This window comes from Platalea leucorodia (assembly GCF_965183815.1).
Source record: "Platalea leucorodia genome assembly, chromosome: 6".
Lineage (NCBI taxonomy): Eukaryota > Metazoa > Chordata > Aves > Pelecaniformes > Threskiornithidae > Platalea > Platalea leucorodia.
Window position 1 is genome coordinate 36,984,514 of NC_138828.1, and position 21,462 is coordinate 37,005,975.

General features: G+C 44.1%; 1 protein-coding gene across 3 annotated transcripts; it reads left to right on the forward strand.

The window, feature by feature from the left end:
- Positions 1-1,453: 1,453 nt before the first annotated feature.
- On the forward strand, positions 1,454-15,721 carry ERI1 (exoribonuclease 1). Of its 3 annotated transcripts, none has more exons than XM_082315684.1 (7): positions 1,454-1,575; positions 2,419-2,594; positions 5,053-5,263; positions 6,655-6,738; positions 7,408-7,517; positions 11,106-11,220; positions 13,172-15,721. In XM_082315684.1, exons 1-7 carry the CDS (start codon positions 1,495-1,497, stop codon positions 13,412-13,414), a joined length of 1,020 nt encoding a protein of 339 aa, XP_082171810.1. In that variant the 5' UTR covers positions 1,454-1,494; the 3' UTR covers positions 13,415-15,721. The 3 variants fall into 3 exon arrangements, with proteins under 3 accessions (XP_082171810.1, XP_082171812.1, XP_082171811.1); XM_082315686.1 differs by having other exon boundaries at positions 2,424-2,594; XM_082315685.1 differs by lacking the exon at positions 1,454-1,575 and adding an exon at positions 1,825-2,299.
- The last annotated feature ends 5,741 nt before the right edge of the window (positions 15,722-21,462 follow it).

A 21,462-nucleotide genomic window follows, 5' to 3' on the forward strand; every position in this document is an offset into this window, starting at 1 on the left:
CTCTGCCTCTGGAAGGGTCTGTGCCTAATTGTAGATCTGGGGTTTTCTGAGCCAGAGCTTTTAGGAGCACTGTTAGCAAATGACTCACAATATCATGAAGAGATTTGGCATTGAATGAAGCCCCTTGTTTGGATTAATGTCTGTGAACCATTGCCCGCTCCGGCAAGGCAGGTGATTTCTGGGGAACAGCCTTTTCCCTGTGGCATTTAGGGTGTTGTGGGTTTGTGAGGCCAGCTCCGCAGTTCTCATTGGTACTGTGGTGTTTGCTTTCTTGTAAAGCTTGGTTCCCTGTGAACCCTGCTCATGTGCCACGTTGTTCAGAGGTGAGAGCAGTGAGACAGATGGCCCTCTGCTTGCCAACATGGGCGTTAGGGGGAGCTCCAGGAGGGTGAATTGAAAGTAGAGAGCGAGCCCCATCACCACCCTCATCTGGAGAAGACAAGACGGACCTCCATGGCATCCCCAGCGAACACAGCAATGCTGCGCAGCAGGTCTAGGGGATGGGATGGCAGAGTCTGCGACAAGATGCTGGCGTGCCAGAGCGAGACTGGAGGCAAGACCGAGGGCGGGTGGCTGGGCCCCAGCCGCAGCAGGGCAGGTGAGGAGATGCCAGGCTCTTCAGGGGCTGGCAGATGTGGAGGTGTCGAGGTGCTTGCATCAGTTAGGTGGGTGCCACCATCGGCCTCCATCGCTGAGGGACAAAAGGGAGGTCTCCGAGGATGTGTGTGGACTGTGCCCCAGGGCTGTGGGAAGCACCAGCAGAAAATTAACTGACCCATGATGGGCAGAGAGGCCTCCTCCCCTTGCCTTCACCTCCTGGCCGAGAAGGCCCAGAGGGCTCACAGGTGCTTGGTGCCATCCCCCCTGCCCCGCTTGTCGGCTGCGGATTCAGGGGTACGGGGGAGAGCACAGAGCAGCTTCCCTGGGCAGGGAGGGTGGGGGCCAGCTGAATCGCTCTGGTGGCTGGGACCTGGCCACCCACCCCCATGCGTGTCCCAGATCCGTGTTTAGGATGCCCTGTGCAAAGTCAGGAGAGGAACGTGGAAGCATAACTAAGGTGTCTGCCCAGTGCGCTTTTCCCATAACGTGGCCAGGGCTTCCAGAAAGCTGCTGTGACCCCAAAACCAGGAGGCTACTCGGCAAAGGCTCAGGAGGCGGATGGCAGGAGCGTGAAGGCGCTGCTGTAGAGGAGCGGGGCCGGGAGCGGGGCCGAGGGCGGGCGGGACCCGGGGCTGCCTTTGAGCCGGCGGGGGCGGGCGGGCGGGGGCAGGCCGGGCGCGCCCGCCACACGCCCACGACAATTTTTTTATCCCGGAGGAGGAAGGTGGGAGCCGGGGCCGAGCAGCTGGTGGGGCCTGACGAAGCACCGAAGCACAGCGCCTGCGGCGGCCCGGCGAAGGGGGAGGTGGCGGCGGCGGCGCCGCCCCACCGCCCGGGGGCGGGCCCCGCGCTCTCCCCGCCCCCCGACGGGCCGCCGTTCCCGCCGCCGCCGCCATGGAGGAGCAGAAGGAGAACCGCCCGCAGGCTGCCCCCAACGAGGCGCCGGCGCCGCCCGCCCCCGCCGCCTGCCCGCCGGTGAGTGCGGCGGGGGGCGCCGGGCGGCCCCGCCGGGCCCGGGCGGGCCGCGATGGCGGCGCCGGGCATGCGCCAGCGCCCCCGGCCCGCCGCTGCCCCCCGCGCATGCGCAGAGGCGGCCCCGCGGCGCCTCCATGGCGGCCCCGCTGCCCGCCCGCCTCAGCCCTCGCTTCGCCCCGGCCCTCGGCGGGGCCCAGCGCGGCCTGCCCGGGCGGGCCGAGTGCCGCCTTACCGAGGGGGCGTCTCCGGTGCCGCGGGCCCTTCCGTCTGCGCCCGAGGCCCGGGAGGCCCCGGCGGCTGTGGCGGCCGCGGCGGGCCTGGGGGAGGCCGGCCCTGCCGTGTGCTCGCCCCCCGAAGGCTGCGAATAGCCGTTTAACGTCAAAGTGCCTTCAGTTTTTCCTCTTAATTTATTGTTTTGTTTATCTTGCACAGTACCGGACATCTGTCTGTCCGTGTGCCTCCGTTAGTATAGATTGTCGTTAATTAAGGTGCCGAGAGCAGTCTTGCTGCCAGTGGAGGTTTTAGCTAACTTTTTCTGTTGAAGCTGGGACACGCCGTCAGGTTTTGCCTCTTAGAGCTCGCCTGTGGCATGGCTTCAGGCGCCTGCGTTAGTATCCCTTCGCTCTCTTGATTTTTACGAAAGTGAGAAGGAAAATGGTGTTCCAGAGCAGGCGTCAGTATCGGTTTCCTTATCCGTCTGGAAGCTAGTTCACTCAGTTTGATCGTGAGTGAAACGGTGTGATGTTTTACTGCGTTTTGGTGTCAAAACGATGTGTGAATTGTAATGCTCTAGCTTCTTGTTTTGACTTTCTTAAATGACCTTTGAATTTCTCTTTCTTCTAGGGTAGGCAGCATTGTAGGATCAGTGATCAAGAAACTAGTGGGAAAAACTCAACTGCCAGTTCAAATGACTTCAGTGATCCAGTTTACAAGGAAATTGCTATAACCAATGGGTATATCAACAGAATGACCAGAGATGAGCTCAGAAGTAAACTTGCAGAGTTCAAGCTTGAAACCAGGTTAGGCTGATTTGTAAACCTTTTGATTTACCTTTGAGAGCAGTAGAGCCTTAATCAGCCTTAAGGGATGATAATTTTAAAGTTTAAAAACACACCACAAAGTGCAAAGCAGACACGCCACCAAACACCAGTTGTTTTACGTGAGGTCTTGATGCAGCTTTTGCTGTAGGATTAGTGCATGTGGTACTGCTTAATGTGTTATCAGAAATGTGCGCTGTCTCAGCTGGTAACGCAAAGAAACAAAAGAATATGTAACTGTAGGTTACTTCTCAACGTGTTTTTGGTCAAGGGGGAAAGATGGGTCTGAAGGACTTGCAAGGGTGCTCAGGTGGTGTTGCAGACCTTCAGTGTGTAGAAGCTTGCTTCAGAAAATATGTATTTTTATTTACTGTACTCAGTAAGGATTTGATATTGGCTAGAGCCTCTGGTGATAGTGCTCGGAATGTAATTGATGCAGAAGACAGGTACCTTTAGATGGAGAGTTTGCTAATCTGAATAGATGAGATAGCACATTCACCTATTCACATTATTCTATAAACTGGATTTGTGCTCATTGAGGAGGAGGGAGAAAGGGCTAGGTATATAAGAAAGTGGTTCCTGCTCTATCAGAAATTACCTTCAAGACCCTTTGATATTGCTGTGGCCAGACAAATTTGAGATGTTGAGAAGACGGTCAACTGGGGAAAAAGAAAGTGTGTTGTTTCTGTTGGCAACAGTTATGAAGAAGTAGTAGTGGTGGTGGTGATGTTGGGGAGTCAGCAAAGTGAGAAGCTACTGCTCTGGAGGAAGGGGGAATTTGAAAGGTGAGATGGAGTCTGAAAGGAGAGGTCTAGCTTTCTAGAGAAGAAAGCGATTGTAGGGGAGAGGATGTTCAGAGAAAAAAAAGTGGAAGGAACAGAGATTCATTTGAAAGGAATAAAAGTTTAAAAAAAAAAAAAAATTTGTGTGGGTGGGAAGTGCAGCCTGCTGCCTCCACCCTGTCTGTCTGCAAATGTTCTGGCTGCATGTTTTTTTTAATTCCTCCTTTGGTTAAATGAATTCGGCTCCTCAGGAGGCAAAAACTTTATCATTACCTGATAAAACTTTTAGTAAAACAGGTTAGATTTGTACAGCTCTTCAGCAGTTATTCTGATTTAAAAATGAAAAGCAGAATTCAAATAGTAAATTACGTGTTTGTGGTTTCCTCCTAGGTTATTAATTTTCTATTTGAGTTTTTTATTCAGTTGTAAATGCAGAAAGTTTTAAACTTTTCTTTTAGCTAAGCTAGACTTCTTTTGTCAATATATTCAGTTAGGTTGGTCGAATATGTCTTACATGTAAACAAATAGCGCATCACCTCCAATGTAGTGAATTGAGCAGATTGCCACACACCATCCTTTCCCTTGGGGTTATTTTGATAGCAGATCATCCCCTCTTTCAACTTCTTTTATAGGTTTGATGAAGAAAAAGGTAATTTTCCCCTCCATCAGCTTTCATCGTGTTTCAACTTTGAATGAACTGGTCATTGAATTAACCTAGATTAATAAACCAGAGTAGAAAAAGAGTTATTTGTGTTTGCAGAAGAGGCTGATGTTCTGAAATGCCGGTTTAGTAGTCTGATTCCGGTTTTTCCTTGTGGATGAGTGGACTGCTTTTCTGATAATACCACTTGCTACAAGGAGCTCTTACAGCTTCTTTGATTTAATTTGCAATGTATAATTTTAAAAATAACTTCCTTCGAAGAGTAAATTATCCTTGTTTATTCAGCGCTGGTTTGGTATGTGGCACCTGCACTTGCATATTATAATGTTTGTATTAAAAAGACGCAGTAAGTTTAATCATTTGCCACTCTGAATTTACGTGTTAGCCACAAACCTCTTGAAAAGCAGGATCTTGACCAGGAAGTTTTTCTGACAACTGAGATCTTGAATACTTTACTTTAATTGAGTTACTCAAGCTCAATTTTAAATTTAAATTGAGACAAATTTAAAATGTGGGCGTTTTAGGTGGATTCTGCATTATCTGTGCAACTGATGCAGAAATACCTCGGGCATCAGTCACTTCAGGCAGAGGACACAGGGAAGTACGGGTGAAGCAATACTGCTTCCAGGGCCAGAGGTTATCTAGGAGCAACCTGCAAAGACTTGGGATTTGCAAATGCTTCAGCTACTGAGTCTTGCTGAACTGGAGGTGACTGCAGAGTGTCTCTGCACTGTGCTTCCCAGTCTGTCCCCAAATACTGGTATCATCTAGATGTTTTAGTTGTCAGGGCAGGGGGGGGAGTATCACAGCCTCTGCATTATCCCAGATAATGGAGCGCTAATTGTATGATAAAGTTGAATTCAGACTTCTTAAGTGCTGGTGTTCAAAATGAGGTTAATAAATTGTGAACTTTCAAATGTTAAATATAGCTTCAGTTCTACAATGGTGAAATAATTAATTGAGAGTGTGATCTTTATCGTTTTCCTTATCTCTTTAGAGGAGTGAAAGATGTGCTAAAAAAGAGACTGAAAAACTATTACAAGAAACAGAAGCTGATGCAGAAGGAACCCATTAATGGAGACAGCTACTATGACTACATTTGTGTTGTTGACTTTGAAGCAACATGTGAAGAAGGAAACCCACCTGAATTCGTACATGAAATAATTGAGTTTCCCATTGTCCTACTAAACACACATACCCTGGAAATAGTAAGTGATCTCATTACTGTGTCAGTATGCTGTTCTTTAATGTAACTTCTTTGCTTCAGAAAGTCTAGATTAGTTTTTAGGTAGATGTTGAACTTCATTAAAAATAGCTTTTTTTTTTTTTTTTTTTTTTTTTTTCATAAAGACCTATCATCTGTGCCTCTTACATACATACAAACAAAACTTTCTTTCTGTTCTTAAAGCGTCTGGAATAGATCATGCTCCTGGTGTTGACTCCCTCTACTGATATAAGGGACTTGGAAGTTTCTCAGTCATCCTCCATGCCACCCCGCACCCCGCTTCTTTCCCTGCTTTAAGACCCACAAAGCTATTTCTAGGACTCAAGGGATTCATCATAAACAAGAATTAGCAAATTCTGTGGTCCTATGTGAGGCAATCTAGAAGAGACTAATGCGGAGGTCTAGAAAGTGGCATTGAGTGAACTCTGCTTCTTGGCAGGCTGTGCTATTTCCACAACGTATCTGACAGATTGACAGATGTGTAACGTGATTTTAAACATACTTAGTAGGCGTTTGGCAGCCTCAAGTGCTCATTTCCAGTACAGCTTTCTTTTACCAAAACCTCCTTGCTGTCTAACTGAAACTGAGTAACTCCGTGAAACGGAGGAAGTGCACGCTCCTCTGACTGATGGTTCATTTTATCACAAGCTTCTAAGAGGAGGAGGATTTCCAGTAATCACTGTGATGCTGCATGAGGGTGTAGCTGCATGTATGACTAACTGCAGAGAGAGGATTGTGCAGATTACAAAGATTGTTCTGTTTCCTTTAGAGTGCTAGGAAACAGTTTTTTTCCTCTGTCCAAAAGGTTTTGTATAGCAACAGGGATTTGGGTCATTTTTTTTTTTCCATGAAACTTGCATGTTGTCTTCACTCTTGTACTGCGTAGTTTCCCAGAGAGAGTCATTGTGTTTGTCTCTGACTGGCTGGCATCCAGAGGTGTATGACTTGCATGCAGCCTCTGAGATGCGCAGCCGGTTGCCTTCCTTGAATTACAGGTGAGCCTTTAGAGATAACACCTAAAAAACATCAGGGCTTTGCTCATGCCTCTGGCTTATTTTTTTTCCTTACCCATGCTCTCCTTTTCCCAAATCCTCCCCTTTATTGCAGTCTGTCCTTCTCCCCTCTTACATCCACATCCTCGCTTTTTGGTGCCTTCTGGCTGAGAGGAAGGACGTGTTCCGGTTGGAAAGCCATCCGTTCGTCCCATTGCGAATCTCATGATGGCCAGTCAGGGCACTCATACTGGCTGGGGAGGTACACACTCGTTTTTGCCTCAAGCAGGGCAAGTAGCCGCTATTGCCTTTCAGCTGTGGGCAAGCCAAAGAAGTTGCTATGTAGTGTGCTGCTGCTGAGTGTTTGATTCTCTTATTACAGGAGGATACCTTTCAGCAATATGTGAAGCCAGAAATTAATCCAAAGCTTTCAAACTTCTGCATCAGTCTGACAGGAATCACCCAGGTAATTTGCACTTTTGTTTCTTCAGGAAAGAAGATGAAAAAAAGAGATGTGGTGTTGATGTTTTCAGACTGGTAGTCTTTCATGGTAATTTTTCTGTAAGGCTTATTCTCTTAATCCTTGTTTTTTTCCCCCTCTCCCAATTATCACAGAACTGATTTCACAAAGTTGGTCATTTAGGTGTTTGTAAGGAGCTGTAGGGAAAAAGCATTCACTTTGTAACCCATGTGTAGAAACTTAATCTGTAGCAGAGGAAAGCACCTTTTGAATTGCATCAGTTCCTCTTCTAAGATTTTTATTCTAAAGGGTTGAGAGTCTTATGATGGCAATGGCTTGTGATCAAGTGACTTGAGCAGGAGCCTGGGAAACAAGCTCCAAGGTTTTAATCCAGGTTCCAACAGCTGACTAACCTTCTTATCTTTGTAGATGCCATTTGGAGGTTGGCTTTTTTAGTGGTGCTTTTGTGGTGCCTTTTTTTCAGTTTTAAAAATCTGTCCAATTGTCTGCTTATTTTAATGTGCAATCTGTTTCTAAAGATTTTTGTGAAGCCACCTTAGTGAGTGATTTAATGAGTGCCTATATACCAATATAATTCTTACACTTCATGCTGGTTTTTTTCTGAAAAAAAAAAAAAAAAAAAGTTCCTCACTTCTGCTTTTTTGGTTCTCTTAGGACATTGTTGATAAAGCTGATACATTTCCTCAAGTTCTGCAGAATGTCATAGAGTGGATGAGACAGCGAGAACTGGGAACAAAGTATAGCTATTCCATGTTGACAGATGGGTATGACCTTATGTAACCTTCAGCACGATCTAAAACTGAAAAACTGTGTTTAATCTTTGTGAATCATTACACTGCCCTTTTGCCATTTCATTATAATTTTAGCTTTCAGGAAAATCAGAAAAGCGGAACTAAACAATTTGAAATGAAGCTTAAATCCATTAGATGGCACTATTTCTTTCCTAGCTTTCTGTATGCAACTAAATGATGTTGAATAGACTTTTTAATCCTTTTTTGTTGTTGTAATTCTCTATTTACATCTAGTTTTCATATAGCACATGATATCTGAAAATAACGTTGTGCAGTTTCAGTTCTAAGCAGTTCCCATGCTCTGCTGAATCCGAGGTTTCAGAGATGTGTGGTGGTTGTATTGCATCCTGCGTGTGTTAGTGTTACTGTTAATACATTCTGCATATTTTGCCAGAAAGCAATAATGGATTATGCTGTTTGTCACGCAAGGAGAAATGGCTAGCACAGAAAGCTCTCTGCTTTGGCTTAGAGGACTGTGGCTCTGGTGGGTCCCAGCTCCGACAGTCCTTGAGCTGCCACCTGAACTTGCGCTCTCACAACGTCTGCGTGGAAAATCAAGTCCCCTAATGACTGCAAAGTGAACAGATCTTGAGATCTAGATATATCTGTGATGCAACATTGTTCTCGTGATCTTAGCTTTGTTATACGATGAAAGATACTCTTTGAGCCTTAATTTATATAGCACTGGCCAGGGAATTTTTCTGTAGGTGATGCTTGCTTTTTAGCTGTGAAAAGTTCCTATTCCGTTAACATGTCTGCTTTCCTCCTCTTGGAATGAGGGCTTTAAGTAGCACAGAGAGTTTTTAACATTAGCCATGTTGAGTTGAATGATGCATTTTCCTGTTGCTGTGCCTGTTGTTTGCCTGAAGTAAGTCTTCTGCTGTGCTGGATTAAAAAGGCAGTCCTGTTCCGCTTTGTTACAGTGACTGTGTCAAACCAGAGGGAGATGAACCCCGAAACAAAATTGGAGTTTATGAAAAAAGAGCATGGGGGATCTTAGCATGACTTCCTAATGCTTCTGTCAAGTAGAACACAGAGAAATATTCTAGTCTATAATATGAATGGTTTGAAAAATAATGTATCATAGGAGATGAGTGGATGCATAACAAAACCTTTTGTAACTAATCCAGTGTACCAAGTGGGAATATTTTTTCGGCCATGAGACTTTTTCCTCAAAATTCCTGAAGATTTGGACAACAACTGTAAATCACAGGTCTTTTCTGGTGAAGAACCCGTATCATTGAAATGTGGTTGTGTCCAGTGTGAACAATGAAGCCATTTAAAAGCTGTCACGCAAGACTTGAGGTGTATGGTTTAGATCCATGTACATCTTAAAAATAAGAAGTTAGAATAGTGTCATTCCAACTTTAATTTAAGGAACTGTGGTAAATACTGCTATTTGACTAATTTTTTACCTATCATTAGGTTTCAATCTTTGGAAGCAACAGTTAATTAGAAAAAGAAAATGCTAAAGCAAAACTGGTGCAAGACTGGTTATGTTACTGGGCCTAGAATGTGTCTGGAATTCCCTTTCAGGGGAATCCCCTCAGTGAAATTCCTCAAGGAAAATAGGTACAGTGAAATCTGTCATACAGGCGAGATTGTGTAGACAGAGGGGAAAAAAAGGCTTTATTTTAGCTTGAAGCTTACAAACTTGTTGGGGTGGTTCCTTTCGGGAAGGCGGGCTAAGAGTGCATAGGGTTGTAATTTGATCTTCTTTCTATGAAGGTCTGGTTCTCCTGATACTAAGTGCAGTCTTTTTTCAGTAACCTATGTTAAGTAGAGAGATGCATGCATACCCAAGTAATCAGGAAAATTTAAGGTGTCACTTGCTTCCCCAAGGGCTGTGTAAGCATCTAGTTTATTGGCAGTTTTTGGAGTAGATGTGGTAGGTGGAGAAGTTGGCGTGCTAGAAGGGTTGGAAGGAGGACCCAGGGAACTACAGGCCTGTCAGCCTACCTCGGTGCCAGGGAAGGTCACGGAGCAGATCATCTTGAGTGCCATTACGCAGCACGTGCGGGACAACTGGGGGATCAGACTCAGCCAGCACGGGTTTATGAAAGGGAGGTCCTGCTTCACTAACCTGGTCTCCTTCTATGACAAGGTGACCCGCTCAGTGGATGAGGGGAAGGCTGTGGATGTTGTCTACTTGGACTTTAGTAAGGCCTTTGACACAGTCTCCCACAGCATTCTGGAGAACCTGGCTGCTCATGGCTTGGATAAGTGTACTCTGCGCTGGGTTAAAAATTGGCTGGACAGCTGAGCCCAGAGAGTGGTGGTGAATGGAGTCAAATCCAGTTGGCGGCTGGTCCCAAGTGCTGTTCCCCAGGGCTCAGTATTGGGGCCGGTCCTGTTCAATATCTTCATTGATGATCTGGATGAGAGAATTGAGTGCACCCTGAGTAAGTTTGCAGACGAGACCAAGTTGGGTGGGAGTGTTGATCTGCTGGAGGGTAGGAAGGCTCTGCAGAGGGATCTGGACAGGGTGGATCGCTGGGCCGAGGCCAGCTGTATGAGGTTCAACAAGGCTCTGTGCCGGGTCCTGCACCTGGGTCACAACAACCCCATGCAGCGCTACAGGCTTGGGGAAGAGTGGCTGGAGAGCTGTCTGGCTGAAAAGGACCTGGGGTGCTGGTTGACAGCTGCCTGAACATGAGCCAGCAGTGTGCCCAGGTGGCCAAGAAGCGCAATGGCATCCTGGCTTGTATCGGGAATAGTGTGGCCAGCAGGACCAGGGAGGTGATAGTGCCCCTGTACTCGGCACTGGTGAGGCCGCACCTCGAGTACTGTGTTCAGTTTTGTGCCCCTCACTACAGGAAGGACATTGAGGTGCTGGAGTGCGTCCAAAGAAGGGCAACGAAGTTGGTGAAGGGTCTAGAGCACAAGTCCTATGAGGAGCGGCTGAGGGAACTGGGGTTGTTTAGTGTGGAGAGAAGGAGGCTCAGGGGAGACCTTATTGCTCTCTACAGCTACCTGAAAGGAGATTGTAGTGAGGTGGGGATCAGTCTCTTCTCCCTAGTAACAAGTGATAGGACAAGAGGAAATGGCCTCAAGTTGCACCAGGGGAGGTTTAGGTTGGATATTAGGAAAAACTTCTTCACCGAAAGGGTACTCAGGCACTGGAACAGGCTGCCCAGGGAAGCGGTTGAGTCTCCATCCCTGGAGGTATTTAAAGGACGGGTAGACGTGGTGCTTGAGCACATGGTTTAGTGGTGGACTTGGCAGTGGTAGGTTAACGGTTGGACTCGATGATCTTAAGGGCCTTTTCCAACCTCAACGATTCTATGATTTTTTTGTTTTGTTTTGTTTTAACCATCCTGGACCTGAAACCATCCTAGTGAAAGTCTTGCTCATGTCATTATTTGTTTTAGCCATGATTAAGAAATCCATACTAAAAAATACTTTACTATGATTATAGCTAAAGAGCTTTTCCTAAACTCTTTTCCTTCTGCTGATCACCATAGACAAGACAGCTGTTTGTGCTACAGCTGTGTGCTATATTTAGAACTCAGGGCATCTGAATTATATATTACTAATGTTTTTCTCTTTTGACTTTTTAAGATCTTGGGATATGAGTAAATTTTTGAACATCCAGTGCCGTATTAGCCGTATCAAATACCCTTCTTTTGCCAAAAAGTGGATCAATATTCGCAAATCATATGGGAACTTTTATAAGGTTTGTACAGCTTGTTGTTTCTCTTGTGGGAAAATTTGTTTTAGAAGTCTAGAATGTCCCGTTGTGCTTGTCATCTTTACTTGTGTAGTATAAAATTATAGTACTTAAACTAGTTGCCTGGGGCCTGATTTTTCAAATGTGCTTCATGCATGGATCTCACTTTACTGACTGAAGATCATATAATCTACTGCATTTTGATATTAATCTTGTTTTTAAAAATCAGGAGATGCTTCATCAAGGATTGTCTAAAAATGTCATACTGCTGCTTTTAGATCAAATATGTCTTGAAGTAGTTCAGCTGGAAAGACTCTGTATTGATTTTTCAATTATTTTTTCCTGTTTTCATGTATTATACTACAAAACTAATTTGCACCGCTACCCTCAAATTATCTCCACTTCTGACAGCGTAATGGGAACAGAGAAAGATTAGCACATATCTACAGCTGGATCAAATTGTCAAGAGAAAAGTAATACCAAGTTCAGTGCTGGAACCTGTTGCTGCTTTCTTTCACTGTCAGATTACCATAAAATGGGTTATTGGAAATTCTAACAAATTCCTAGTCAGTCTACACTAAACCATTTGTTTGAATGTGATTTCAGCCTAGCTGATGATCTTCTCTTGAATGGATTTTTCATACTAAAGGTAACCTCTAGGAAAAAAAAGAGGTTAACATTTAATAAGAGAAGAGCTTTACTTTGTGCTGAGCAAATATTACAGGGTTATTCTATTTCTCCCTCTATTATTGTGCCTTCTCTGCATGACCGTTTCTGTTGGAAACATGCGAGAACACAGAACGGTCTTGTTACTCCTATGAGCTTTAACCTTGATGTGCTTTCTTTTTCCTTCTCTATTGAGCAGTGAGTGCCTTTTTTCATCAAAGGCAATGAAGATTGTAACTTAGAATGCATCAGTTTCTTTTTGGATTTTGTGATTTTTTTTTTTTTTTAAATAAATGCAAACAGTTGTAGCATTTATAGTTGGTCAGTGCTTCTGTAGCTATTCTGTGTTGCTATTGAATCTGTTGTAAAGTAATAGTAATAGATAAAATTAATGACAAGGAATGTATTATAACTTTCCTGTGGAATATCCCACAACCTGCAGGTATGTCTCCAATGCCCAGTTTGTGAGTATTATTGTTGGAGTTGCATATTGCCAGGTTTTGGCAACTGTGTTGTCACCATTCTGCCTAGCTATTAAATCCAGTAGTATGGTGCAATGTCCTGGAACTTGTCATGTCCTGTGTTCCCCCACCCCAACCACCACCACCAAGAGAGCAAACTAAAGTTCTCCTTTGAAGCTATCCTTTTGTTTTTCTTTGACCGTTCCAAAGCAAAAATGTATATTTAGTAGTTAATCAAGAGAGGACTTGGGGCTTTTGCTGGTGTAGCACTTTGCGTGGGTAAGTCAGTTAAGATTCCTTGTCTGTTCATGCTGTTGGTCATCCATGTAAACATGGGCTGCTACAGGTGTCGCTGATCTGTTCCTGTGGTGTTTGGAGGCATTCAGAAGCTTGATGTCAGTGAGAATCAGGAGCCTGGTGCTTCTTTAATTGCTTAGCATTTAAAAGGAAAACCAAAATGTGATTCCCTCTGCAATGCCACTTTGGGTGGTAATTCCTTTTTTATAAAGCATGTTAAACCCAGCTAGGCCATGGCTTCCACCGTTGCCAGCACTGGCACATCTTGAGCTCGTGCTGGAAATGGCGAGAGGCTCTTGAGATTGTCCTCAGTCTAGACAAGCTCCTGTTGACTATGTCTCCTCTGTAAAAATGAAAGTGTCTCAGCAGGGTGCTTTGAAGGTAAATTGTTAGTGATCTGACAAAAGGCAACATGAAAGTAGTATGTGACTTAAGTAGACTTAAAATCTGCATATGTTTCTACTGCACTGTGTTAGATTAAAAAGACTTGGTACGGAACCTAATTCTTGAATGTGGTTCACTTTCTCCATCAGGTTCCTAGGAGCCAGACCAAGCTGACAATCATGCTTGAAAAGCTGGGCATGAATTATGATGGGAGACCTCACAGTGGACTCGATGACTCTAAAAACATTGCAAGGATAGCTATAAGGATGCTGCAGGATGGCTGTGAACTGCGGGTGAATGAGAGAATGCATGCTGGACAGCTTATGACAGTCTCCTCCTCAGCCCCCTTAGAGGGAGCCCCTGCTCCACAGATGCCCCGCTACAGAAACTAGCAGTTTGGGGGTTCTGCCTTAGGAACTGCTCTCAGATACCCACTAAAGACTGTTAAGAGCTTATTAAACAGCCACCTCTGACAACCTGTCTGCAATGCAGAATCTGAAAGCACCTTAGCTAATCATCTCTGTTGAAATAAAGAGGAGTATGGAAACTCGTTGCTCTTTGAAGCCTGTGTTACAGCATATTTTTTTATATTCATGATTTTTTGTTGTTGTTGTTGTTTGCAACTTTTCTAGCAGTAAGGTTGATATGCAGAATCCAGGCAAAGTGTTAAGCTTTTAAGAACATGTAATTTAAACACATGCAAAGATCAATTGAGTCTGCGCGCTGCCATTCCACCCCAGCCTGTGGGTAGTATTTATTCACTATGCCACACTCTAATGATACCTAGCATCTGATTATTCATTGCACACAAATAAGACATTGCTGGAAGAACTGAAATCACGAGTGGTCGGGCTGGCCTTTCCTGATAAGGCACTCTTCTAAGGGTTCCTGCTGGTAATTTTTTTTTTTTCCAAAGTCTAGGAGAAATGGGAGCATGTTCATCAGTTCTAAAGCAGTAGAGAAGTACTGTGTTACTTGTGTTTGGGTTTGTTTTGTTTTGTTTTGTTTTTTTTCTTTAAGGGATATGTTTTTCTGCTTCCACATCAAAGAGCTGTGTATTGGATAAAAATTCCATTAATGCAGTATGATAGTAATTTTTTTAACCTGTATTTAAAAAGAGAAGGTTCTTCAGATTTTCACTTTGAGGATCCTATCTCCTATTCCTCCTACACTCATTTAATATCGCTTTTAGACACTGTCAGCTGTTTGGACTTAAAAATGAGTGAAGTAAAAATAAGTTCAAAACATGCCAGATCATCAAAATTTTGTGCTATGTGGTTGTTACGTAAAACAAAACAAGAAGCTTCTGGTTTATAGTTAGACATGCCCAAGTATTTTTGGTACTTTCCTGTACCTCTGCCACCATGAAGCTATGCCTTTATCTCAAAATCTAACATTGGAAGATTAATATAATTTTAGAAGTAAAGGCCACATGTAATTATTAACAACTTTTGCTTTCTTGCTAGGCCCCAGATAAGATGATACTCAAAAGAGGCCAAAGTGTTTGCTTTGTCTCCATGGGCTGTTACGAAGTACAACATCAGTGTGATCAGCTTTGCATTAGAATGGCTTGTTCTGAAAAGCAGAAGGTTGTATTCTGGTTGCTCTTAGTCAAAAAAAAAGTTAGTTTGGTATCTCTGTATTATAATTCATTCATTCTTTCTGCCACTTACATTCAGGAAACAAAATAACCAATTCATAATAAAGCTTAGTTGCGAACATTCGCTGCTTGGCTAATCAAACTCCTCCCAGCTCCCCTTGCTCTTCTGACTGTTAAAGCGGATCAATGGAACCGTGAAAACTTTTATTTTAAATTCCTGTGAGAGAGAGTAATATTGGATAATTCTCAGTTGCTTCGCATGTAGGAAGGAAGCAGTTTTCTTTCCAGAGTCACGGATTTGGACAGCCACAACAGCTTTAGAATGATGTTCATTTTTTTCTGAAAGTAAATACTTGTTCTACTTGTAGCGTTTTGTTGAACTTCGCAGTTTCCTTTCTTTCTGTAGGAATACTTGATGTATTTTCAGAAGGGTAAAATCCAAATCTCTGATACACTTACTCTGAAAATACCATTTATTTGTCAGCCCATATTTTGTACAAGTTGTTAGTTATATATTTGCTTTTCACTATAGCAACAATAGTATCCTCTTTTTTGAAGAACCATGGTAATTTACTTTTTTTGTCTCTGAGTTACTGTGGTGAATGTTTCTATGATAAAATTCAGTCTAGCTCAGCAGATCTCCCCTTGGGATGCTGGCAATATCATAGACTTTGTCACTGGCCTTTTATTTACAGGTCTGTAACCAGGCTCACAGTCCAATGAAAAACTTTATTTGTTACAGATTATACTACAGGTTTCATAAGTGAAGAGCTGTTGTAATTTTACATCATTTATTTTAAGTACAGAGTTGTTTATTTTTGTTAAATAACTTCAAAAAGATATTTTGAGATAAGGGTTAAATATTAATAATTGTTTTCTGTTTACTGCTTGAGTAGGTTTTTTTATCATTGAGTTGCAGAAATCAGTGGAATCATTCCAGATACTATTTTGTCTAAGTTGGATTAATGTCAAACTAAGTTGTAACTATTTTCACAGAATGTTTGATTCTGTGATTTTGAGATGAAGTGAATTTTATCAATGTTTGTTGGTTTACTTTGAAATGTAAACAAGCTTATTAAAATCAGTTGGTATTTATTGACATGTCAGGTACTGCATTCACTCTGTAAAGCATGAGATGACTTCAGCAGTCTTGGGGGTCTTGGTCTCAGCATGGCCCATGATTCGTCTTCTCTGGTGGACTAGCAACATGGCGACGGCTAGGTGGCTCGAATCTCATGAATGTGAGTGGTCCACAGCGTTTGTAAAGGGATACGTTTTCCTGGATGCTTTCGTACTAAAGGGGAAGGAGGCGTTTGAGGGGAAAAAAAATGTGGTATGGTGATTTTAGTAGTGACTCTTGTGTTCAGCCAAACGATGTTTTTTCAGGTTGATCTCGTTCGTTTGTCCAGAGAAGCTTGCTGAGTGCACCTCTGCTGTAATGAATATTTTTATTTATTCAAGGAGTCATCCCATGCTAGAAAAATTCATTGACAACTATGTAAGAAACAATCTCCTTTTCATGCAGAAAAAAACATGCAGACATTATGCTGCTGATATAGTAAGAGCCCTTGTTTTGTTGTTGTTGTTGTTGTTGTTTTTTCTAATTTCACATGTCAGGAGCTGTACTTGAGCAATTCTACCACTACTGCAGGCAGCCTTTGTAAAACACTAGCGAACTTTAAACAAAGGAGTTGCAGACAAATTTCAACATGAGCACTTTCAAGTAGATGTCTTAATATGTACTTATATGAATGTGAGAGGGATTCACAGAATCTTGGGGTTGTGTTAGAGGGGGAGAAAAGGTTTCTCAGACAGGTTAAAGAGCAATAACCTCTCTGTCTTGATGAGCAAACGTCGCTAGCTGCATGGGGAAGAAAAGGTCACTACAGTTTGTAGCCTCCCATCGACCTCCTAGTGAGGTATGGCTACGGGGGCAAATCTCAGCAGGTCAGTTGTCCATAGAAACTGCTCCTGTCTGCGCTTGTCTCATAATGAGGTAGTTTAATAATTTAGTTTAACAAGATTGTTGTTGTTTCCGTATTTTGTTGGAAATTAACATTGCAATGAGGAGGGGGCTGCTCCCAGCAGTGGAAATAAGCAAAAAACCTCAGCTCAGCTTGAGTTGAGGTTCTCGTGCCCTTGCAGAGCTTTCGGCGCTTCACTGCGGGTCTTCGCTGCTCTTAGGTGACCTCGCGGAAGCAGTGTTTTTTCACCACAGCTTTGCTAAAGGACACCTCATTTCTCTTGCCCTACAGTTCCCAAGGCTGTTTCTAAGTCCTCCCTTTCCTTTTTTCTTCCATTAGTGAACTTTTTGCTTCCCCTGCAAAGAAGTTTGTGCTAGGTAAGATCTTTGTATGCTCTTTTTAATCCGGGGGGAAAAAAAACAGCCCTTTAAAAAGAAACTGGAAGTCATACCCCTGTGGAGGATAGGTGTCAAGAGACCCAGTTACTGACTGGAGGCTTTTGAAATGGGCTACATATATAGATCATCATTCTGTTGTAACCAAGACCATTCTAGCCCCCTCTCAAGGACTTCCTATTCCTATGGGTAACAGTGACAGCTTACCAGAAGGATTCCTCTAATGGCGATACGTGAAGTAGCAAGGTGGTGGTCAGTCCGTGCTTCTGCTCTACCTTGTATTGAGCTGTGGCCTAGCTGAACAGCCGTAACAGGGAGCAGGCTAATACTTCATTTTAGAAGGCCTTCCTGCTCATCCGATGGAGAACAGGGTGCCGATTTGCCAGTAGGAAGCAGACAAGGCTTTGGAGGATGCGAAGTCACTTCTCTCTTGGGTTCCTTCTAGTTCGGTATTTGCGCGTTCACGGCTTCCAACACTGACTGGCTTTTGCCTTCTTAAATCAGAGGACTTTGTGTTGTGGGAGAAAAGCCTGAGGTAGCTTCAGGGATGTGCTCCTTAATTTAAAGGAGTGTGACTGCTTTGCACTAAGTGGCCTCACATGGAGGAAAGGCTTTTTCGAATGAATGACAAGAGCCTTGGACACCTCTTTACGGCAGAGGTGACCTCTGGCTGTGTTGTGATGAGGGACGTGATTGCGTGGCTCAGGCAGCTGTCTCCTCTGTGGCCACTCAGTTCAGGGGTGCCCCATGGGTAGTACCATGCCCTGCTCCTGTGCGCTTAACTCGGCGTGGTCATGACTGCACAGGTTAATTGTAAATCTCGTAGTGGTGTTTGCAGATATATGATGGGGGGCTTTTCCCTGCTTTCCTGGCTAAGTTCTTGTTAATTGTTTTTTTTTGCTATTTGAAGTGAGTGTTAGTAATGATCTTGCATTGGTAAAGTACTTGCAGGTGATTCTGACCTCCTTTGTTTACGTTCCCTGTTTCAGTGATGTTGATTTTTTAAAGAGCGCACGTAGCCAAATGGACCTCTGTGAGCCAGAGATGTCCCAATAGGCAGGAATTGCTTCATCGTGCCTGTGTTCAGCTTTGGGGTGGTGTGCAGGTCCTGGGCTGCAGGCTGGCCGTGAAGCATGACACACCTTCCCAGACAGCTACATGCTCAGCAAAACACCGTGCTTGGGCGTCGCTTATTTTTACTTATGACTGCAGTCAGTGTGATTTGGAGGTCTCCTTGCTGTGTTCCTTTCTTCATTTCATAGTAATGCATAGTTTGAACTGATAAGTAGTTGAATGCTTATGCTCTGAGCAGCATGAAAGCGCTCTATATGTAATTTAGAGGCAGGTGTAGCAGCCAGCAGTGTGAGACTCAAAGTGCCTCCCTTTCTCACTTGACAACACTTGCATGTTTGTCATTAATTTCCATTCAAGCAGATACGGGCTAAGATGATAGAGACCTAAAAAGAAGGGAGAAATGACATGTTATTAGCTGACCTAGGCAGAGTAGGCCAGGTGTGGGATATACCTATCCGCATAGTCTGAGTGTTTAATACAGTTGATGGACTCTGAGGACAGGCTTTTTGGGATGCCTAATGCCATGTACAGAGGGGGTGACCGCTTCTGCCCTAAGCGTGGCTGTATTTAAGCACAATCTGGGGGACAGCATGGCCATATATTGCTGTCTACTACAGAGAGAGAGAAGATGGAGCCAGCCCCGCTACCTTGTGTTAGTGATAGCTCTGCTCCAAATGGCAAGCTGGACAAGAGGCCTCACCACCTCCTTTCCAAACAACGCTCCTCTGGTTCTGTGAAAACCCGTCAAGAGGAAAAACAAGCTTTAGATTATCCAGTAGGTTTAATCTGCTGCTGGGATCACTTAGTTAACTGGGAATTTTCCATGCGTTTTTGGGCACAGACAGGGCCCTCAAGCCAGCTTTACTCTTCAGAGGACTCTGTTTCTCATTACTGATAGAGAGCTGGTCTTTCCTACCAACAGTGTCGTGCCATGTATTAGTTTGGAAAGTTAAGCAATGTCCTGCTGAGAGTAATATCCCCAGAGCAGGCCACCACACTTGGCAGTCTTCAGTAAACAGGCAGCCCTGTAGGTAAGGAGCTCTTATTTGAGCAGAGAAGCCCGGGTGGGGCATGGCCGAAAAAGAATCGGGCATCCTTATCCGGCGTTGGAGGGAATTGCTGTGGTGCCTGCGAATCCCGTCTGTTGGCGTGCTGGAGATCTTTGGGAGCGGTTCCCTTCAGCTATGCTGGTGCTTTCTCCCCCCGTTAATCTGCAGAGGCACACAAGCATGTTTCTTCTTCAGACCCTTCTCAAACACTTCAAATTTCCTGGTTTTGGGACTGGCTTCTCTGGAATTTACTGGCTCACTCCTTGTTCTTGCTTGTTTTGCTTACATGAATTAGTCCTTCCCTGACCCTGCTTGTACTGATTTTCTAACAAGCCATGTCTGGAAGCAGCTGTACTCTATGCTGTAATCTTGTCTGTGCTGCTAGCCTAACTGTTACGAACAGGTCTTACAGAAACCTTATCAGATCCGGGACTGCTGCCTTGTTAGGAGCTTGTGTAGTGTGGTGTTGCGGTTCCTGAATGCTGCAGCCATTTAACAGATACTAACAGTAAGGAGGACAGTATAAGTAAATGGAGAATCTCTCGGCTTCCTTCACAAGTCATGGCAAAAAGCTTGTGCAAATTCTCATGGTTTAATGATGCTTTCATTCATGCTTGCTAGCACATGCACATCTCCTCTGGGGCTGCTGCCACCGTTAGAGACTAAAAATCATGGCAAGGACAGCGTCATCTTGAATGCCAGTTAAGTTAGATGTGTGATGGGTATTTGTTTCTACACTAGAGCTGTGTTGGTAAGTGTAGCATCACGTGGAGGAGGTAGAGTGATGCTCTACTAGATTCAGCGAGTAAGCCTATTCAAATGCCTTTGATTTTTCTGACAGATTGTCATTAGCCTTCAAGCATGGAAAACTTCTGTTTTTGTGTTGGCCTTGAAAGAGGAAAATAATGTTTTTAAACTTATAAAAATATTTTAAAAGTTTGTATTTGAGGGACTGGGGAGATGAAGAGATCTACATATGGTTTCAGGAGGACTGGGAAGTTGGAAGCGCTTTAGAATAAACAGTGGTGCTGAGAAAGTGTTTTTGTGCTGTCGAGTACAGGTGTCTGTAACAAACAGAATGGATTTTGTTCAGAGCAAGGTGTTCTTGTGATAGTTGTGTAGCATTTAGTGTTGTGTAGCTGTTTTAACCCTTTGAAGTGTGGCACCACGAAGCTCTGGAGGACCTTGACCAGCCTTGCTAGCTGGTTTTTGTGGAGCAATCCCAGCAGGGGTGTGTCTTTTAGCACAGAGCAAGATATTATCGGGCTGAAATGGTGGCAGCTCCATAGAGGGAGTCAATCCTATTACAAATACTATGCCTCAGCATATCGGCAGGAAGTTTTCTTCCATAGTTTAGTCTGGGAGATGGTGATGTTCTTCTAAGTGTTGGATCAAGGCTTCCAGAATGTGTTAGCAGGTCATCAAAATTACAGCACACCTACAGCTCCTTAGAATACCTAGATGGGATGAACACGGGGCAGCCTTAACCAAGACAAAACAAACCTGAAATCTTAAGGTGTAAAAATATGCTGGTTGGAGGATAAAAGAATGGGATTGGAGCAATTAGTTGCTGAGATAAGGAGACAAAAGACAGCAAGTATATCCTAATGATTCACAGAGATGGGACAAGATGATCCTACTCCTACAGGTACAGAGAGGGTGTCCAAAACCTGCATATGCTCACCAACCTGAGAGTTCAGGAGGGTGGGGAAAATAGCTGGCATCTTTTTGCTTCCATCTTGTTGCAAGTAATCTTAGCAAGAGCATGAACCCTTGGTGGTTGCATTCTGGACTGACCACATGGAAACATGTCATAGTACTTGTGATTTATATGTATGTGAGTATGCATGAGTGTAATCAGTTTGGGTTTTTTTTAAACAAAATCACTTTCTATAGTCTCACCTTGAGCTTTGCTACCGTTGTTGCCGCAGTGCGGCTGCAAGAGCAGAGATCCATCAGTGCATAGGCAATGCAAAGTGTTCATTCTTGGTCCAATGTCTCTGGAGGAAAGTCACCTTCTCCAGCCGCCTTCTCCAGATGTCTCTTCTCTTTCATTATGGCTTGATTTTTGCTGCTTTAAAAGCAAGCTCTGACACTGCTTTCTGCTCCTTGGTTTCCTGTGACAGGCTGTCTTACTCTTGAAACCTTGCTGGGAACCAGTGGCTGCCTGTGATTTTAGCAGTAGCACTAGAATGTCTCGCCGGGATCCTCTACTGATCCATGTTGTTGGATTTATTTTGGCTTCCTATGAGTGTGAAAGGTGGTCTTGGGAGCATATATGCAGCCAAATCCTTGGGTTGCAAGGTGTCTGTGGACCACGTAGCACAGTGCTAAGGCACCAATGACTTACTGGACTGT

Coding starts and splice junctions, on each gene's coding strand:
- ERI1 (XM_082315684.1), top strand. CDS start 1,495: ATGGAGGAGCAGAAGGAGAACCGCCCGCAGGCTGCCCCCAACGAGGCG. Junction 6,739..7,407: donor GTCTGACAGGAATCACCCAG/GTAATTTGCACT, acceptor TGGTTCTCTTAG/GACATTGTTGATAAAGCTGA. Junction 7,518..11,105: donor TATTCCATGTTGACAGATGG/GTATGACCTTAT, acceptor TGACTTTTTAAG/ATCTTGGGATATGAGTAAAT.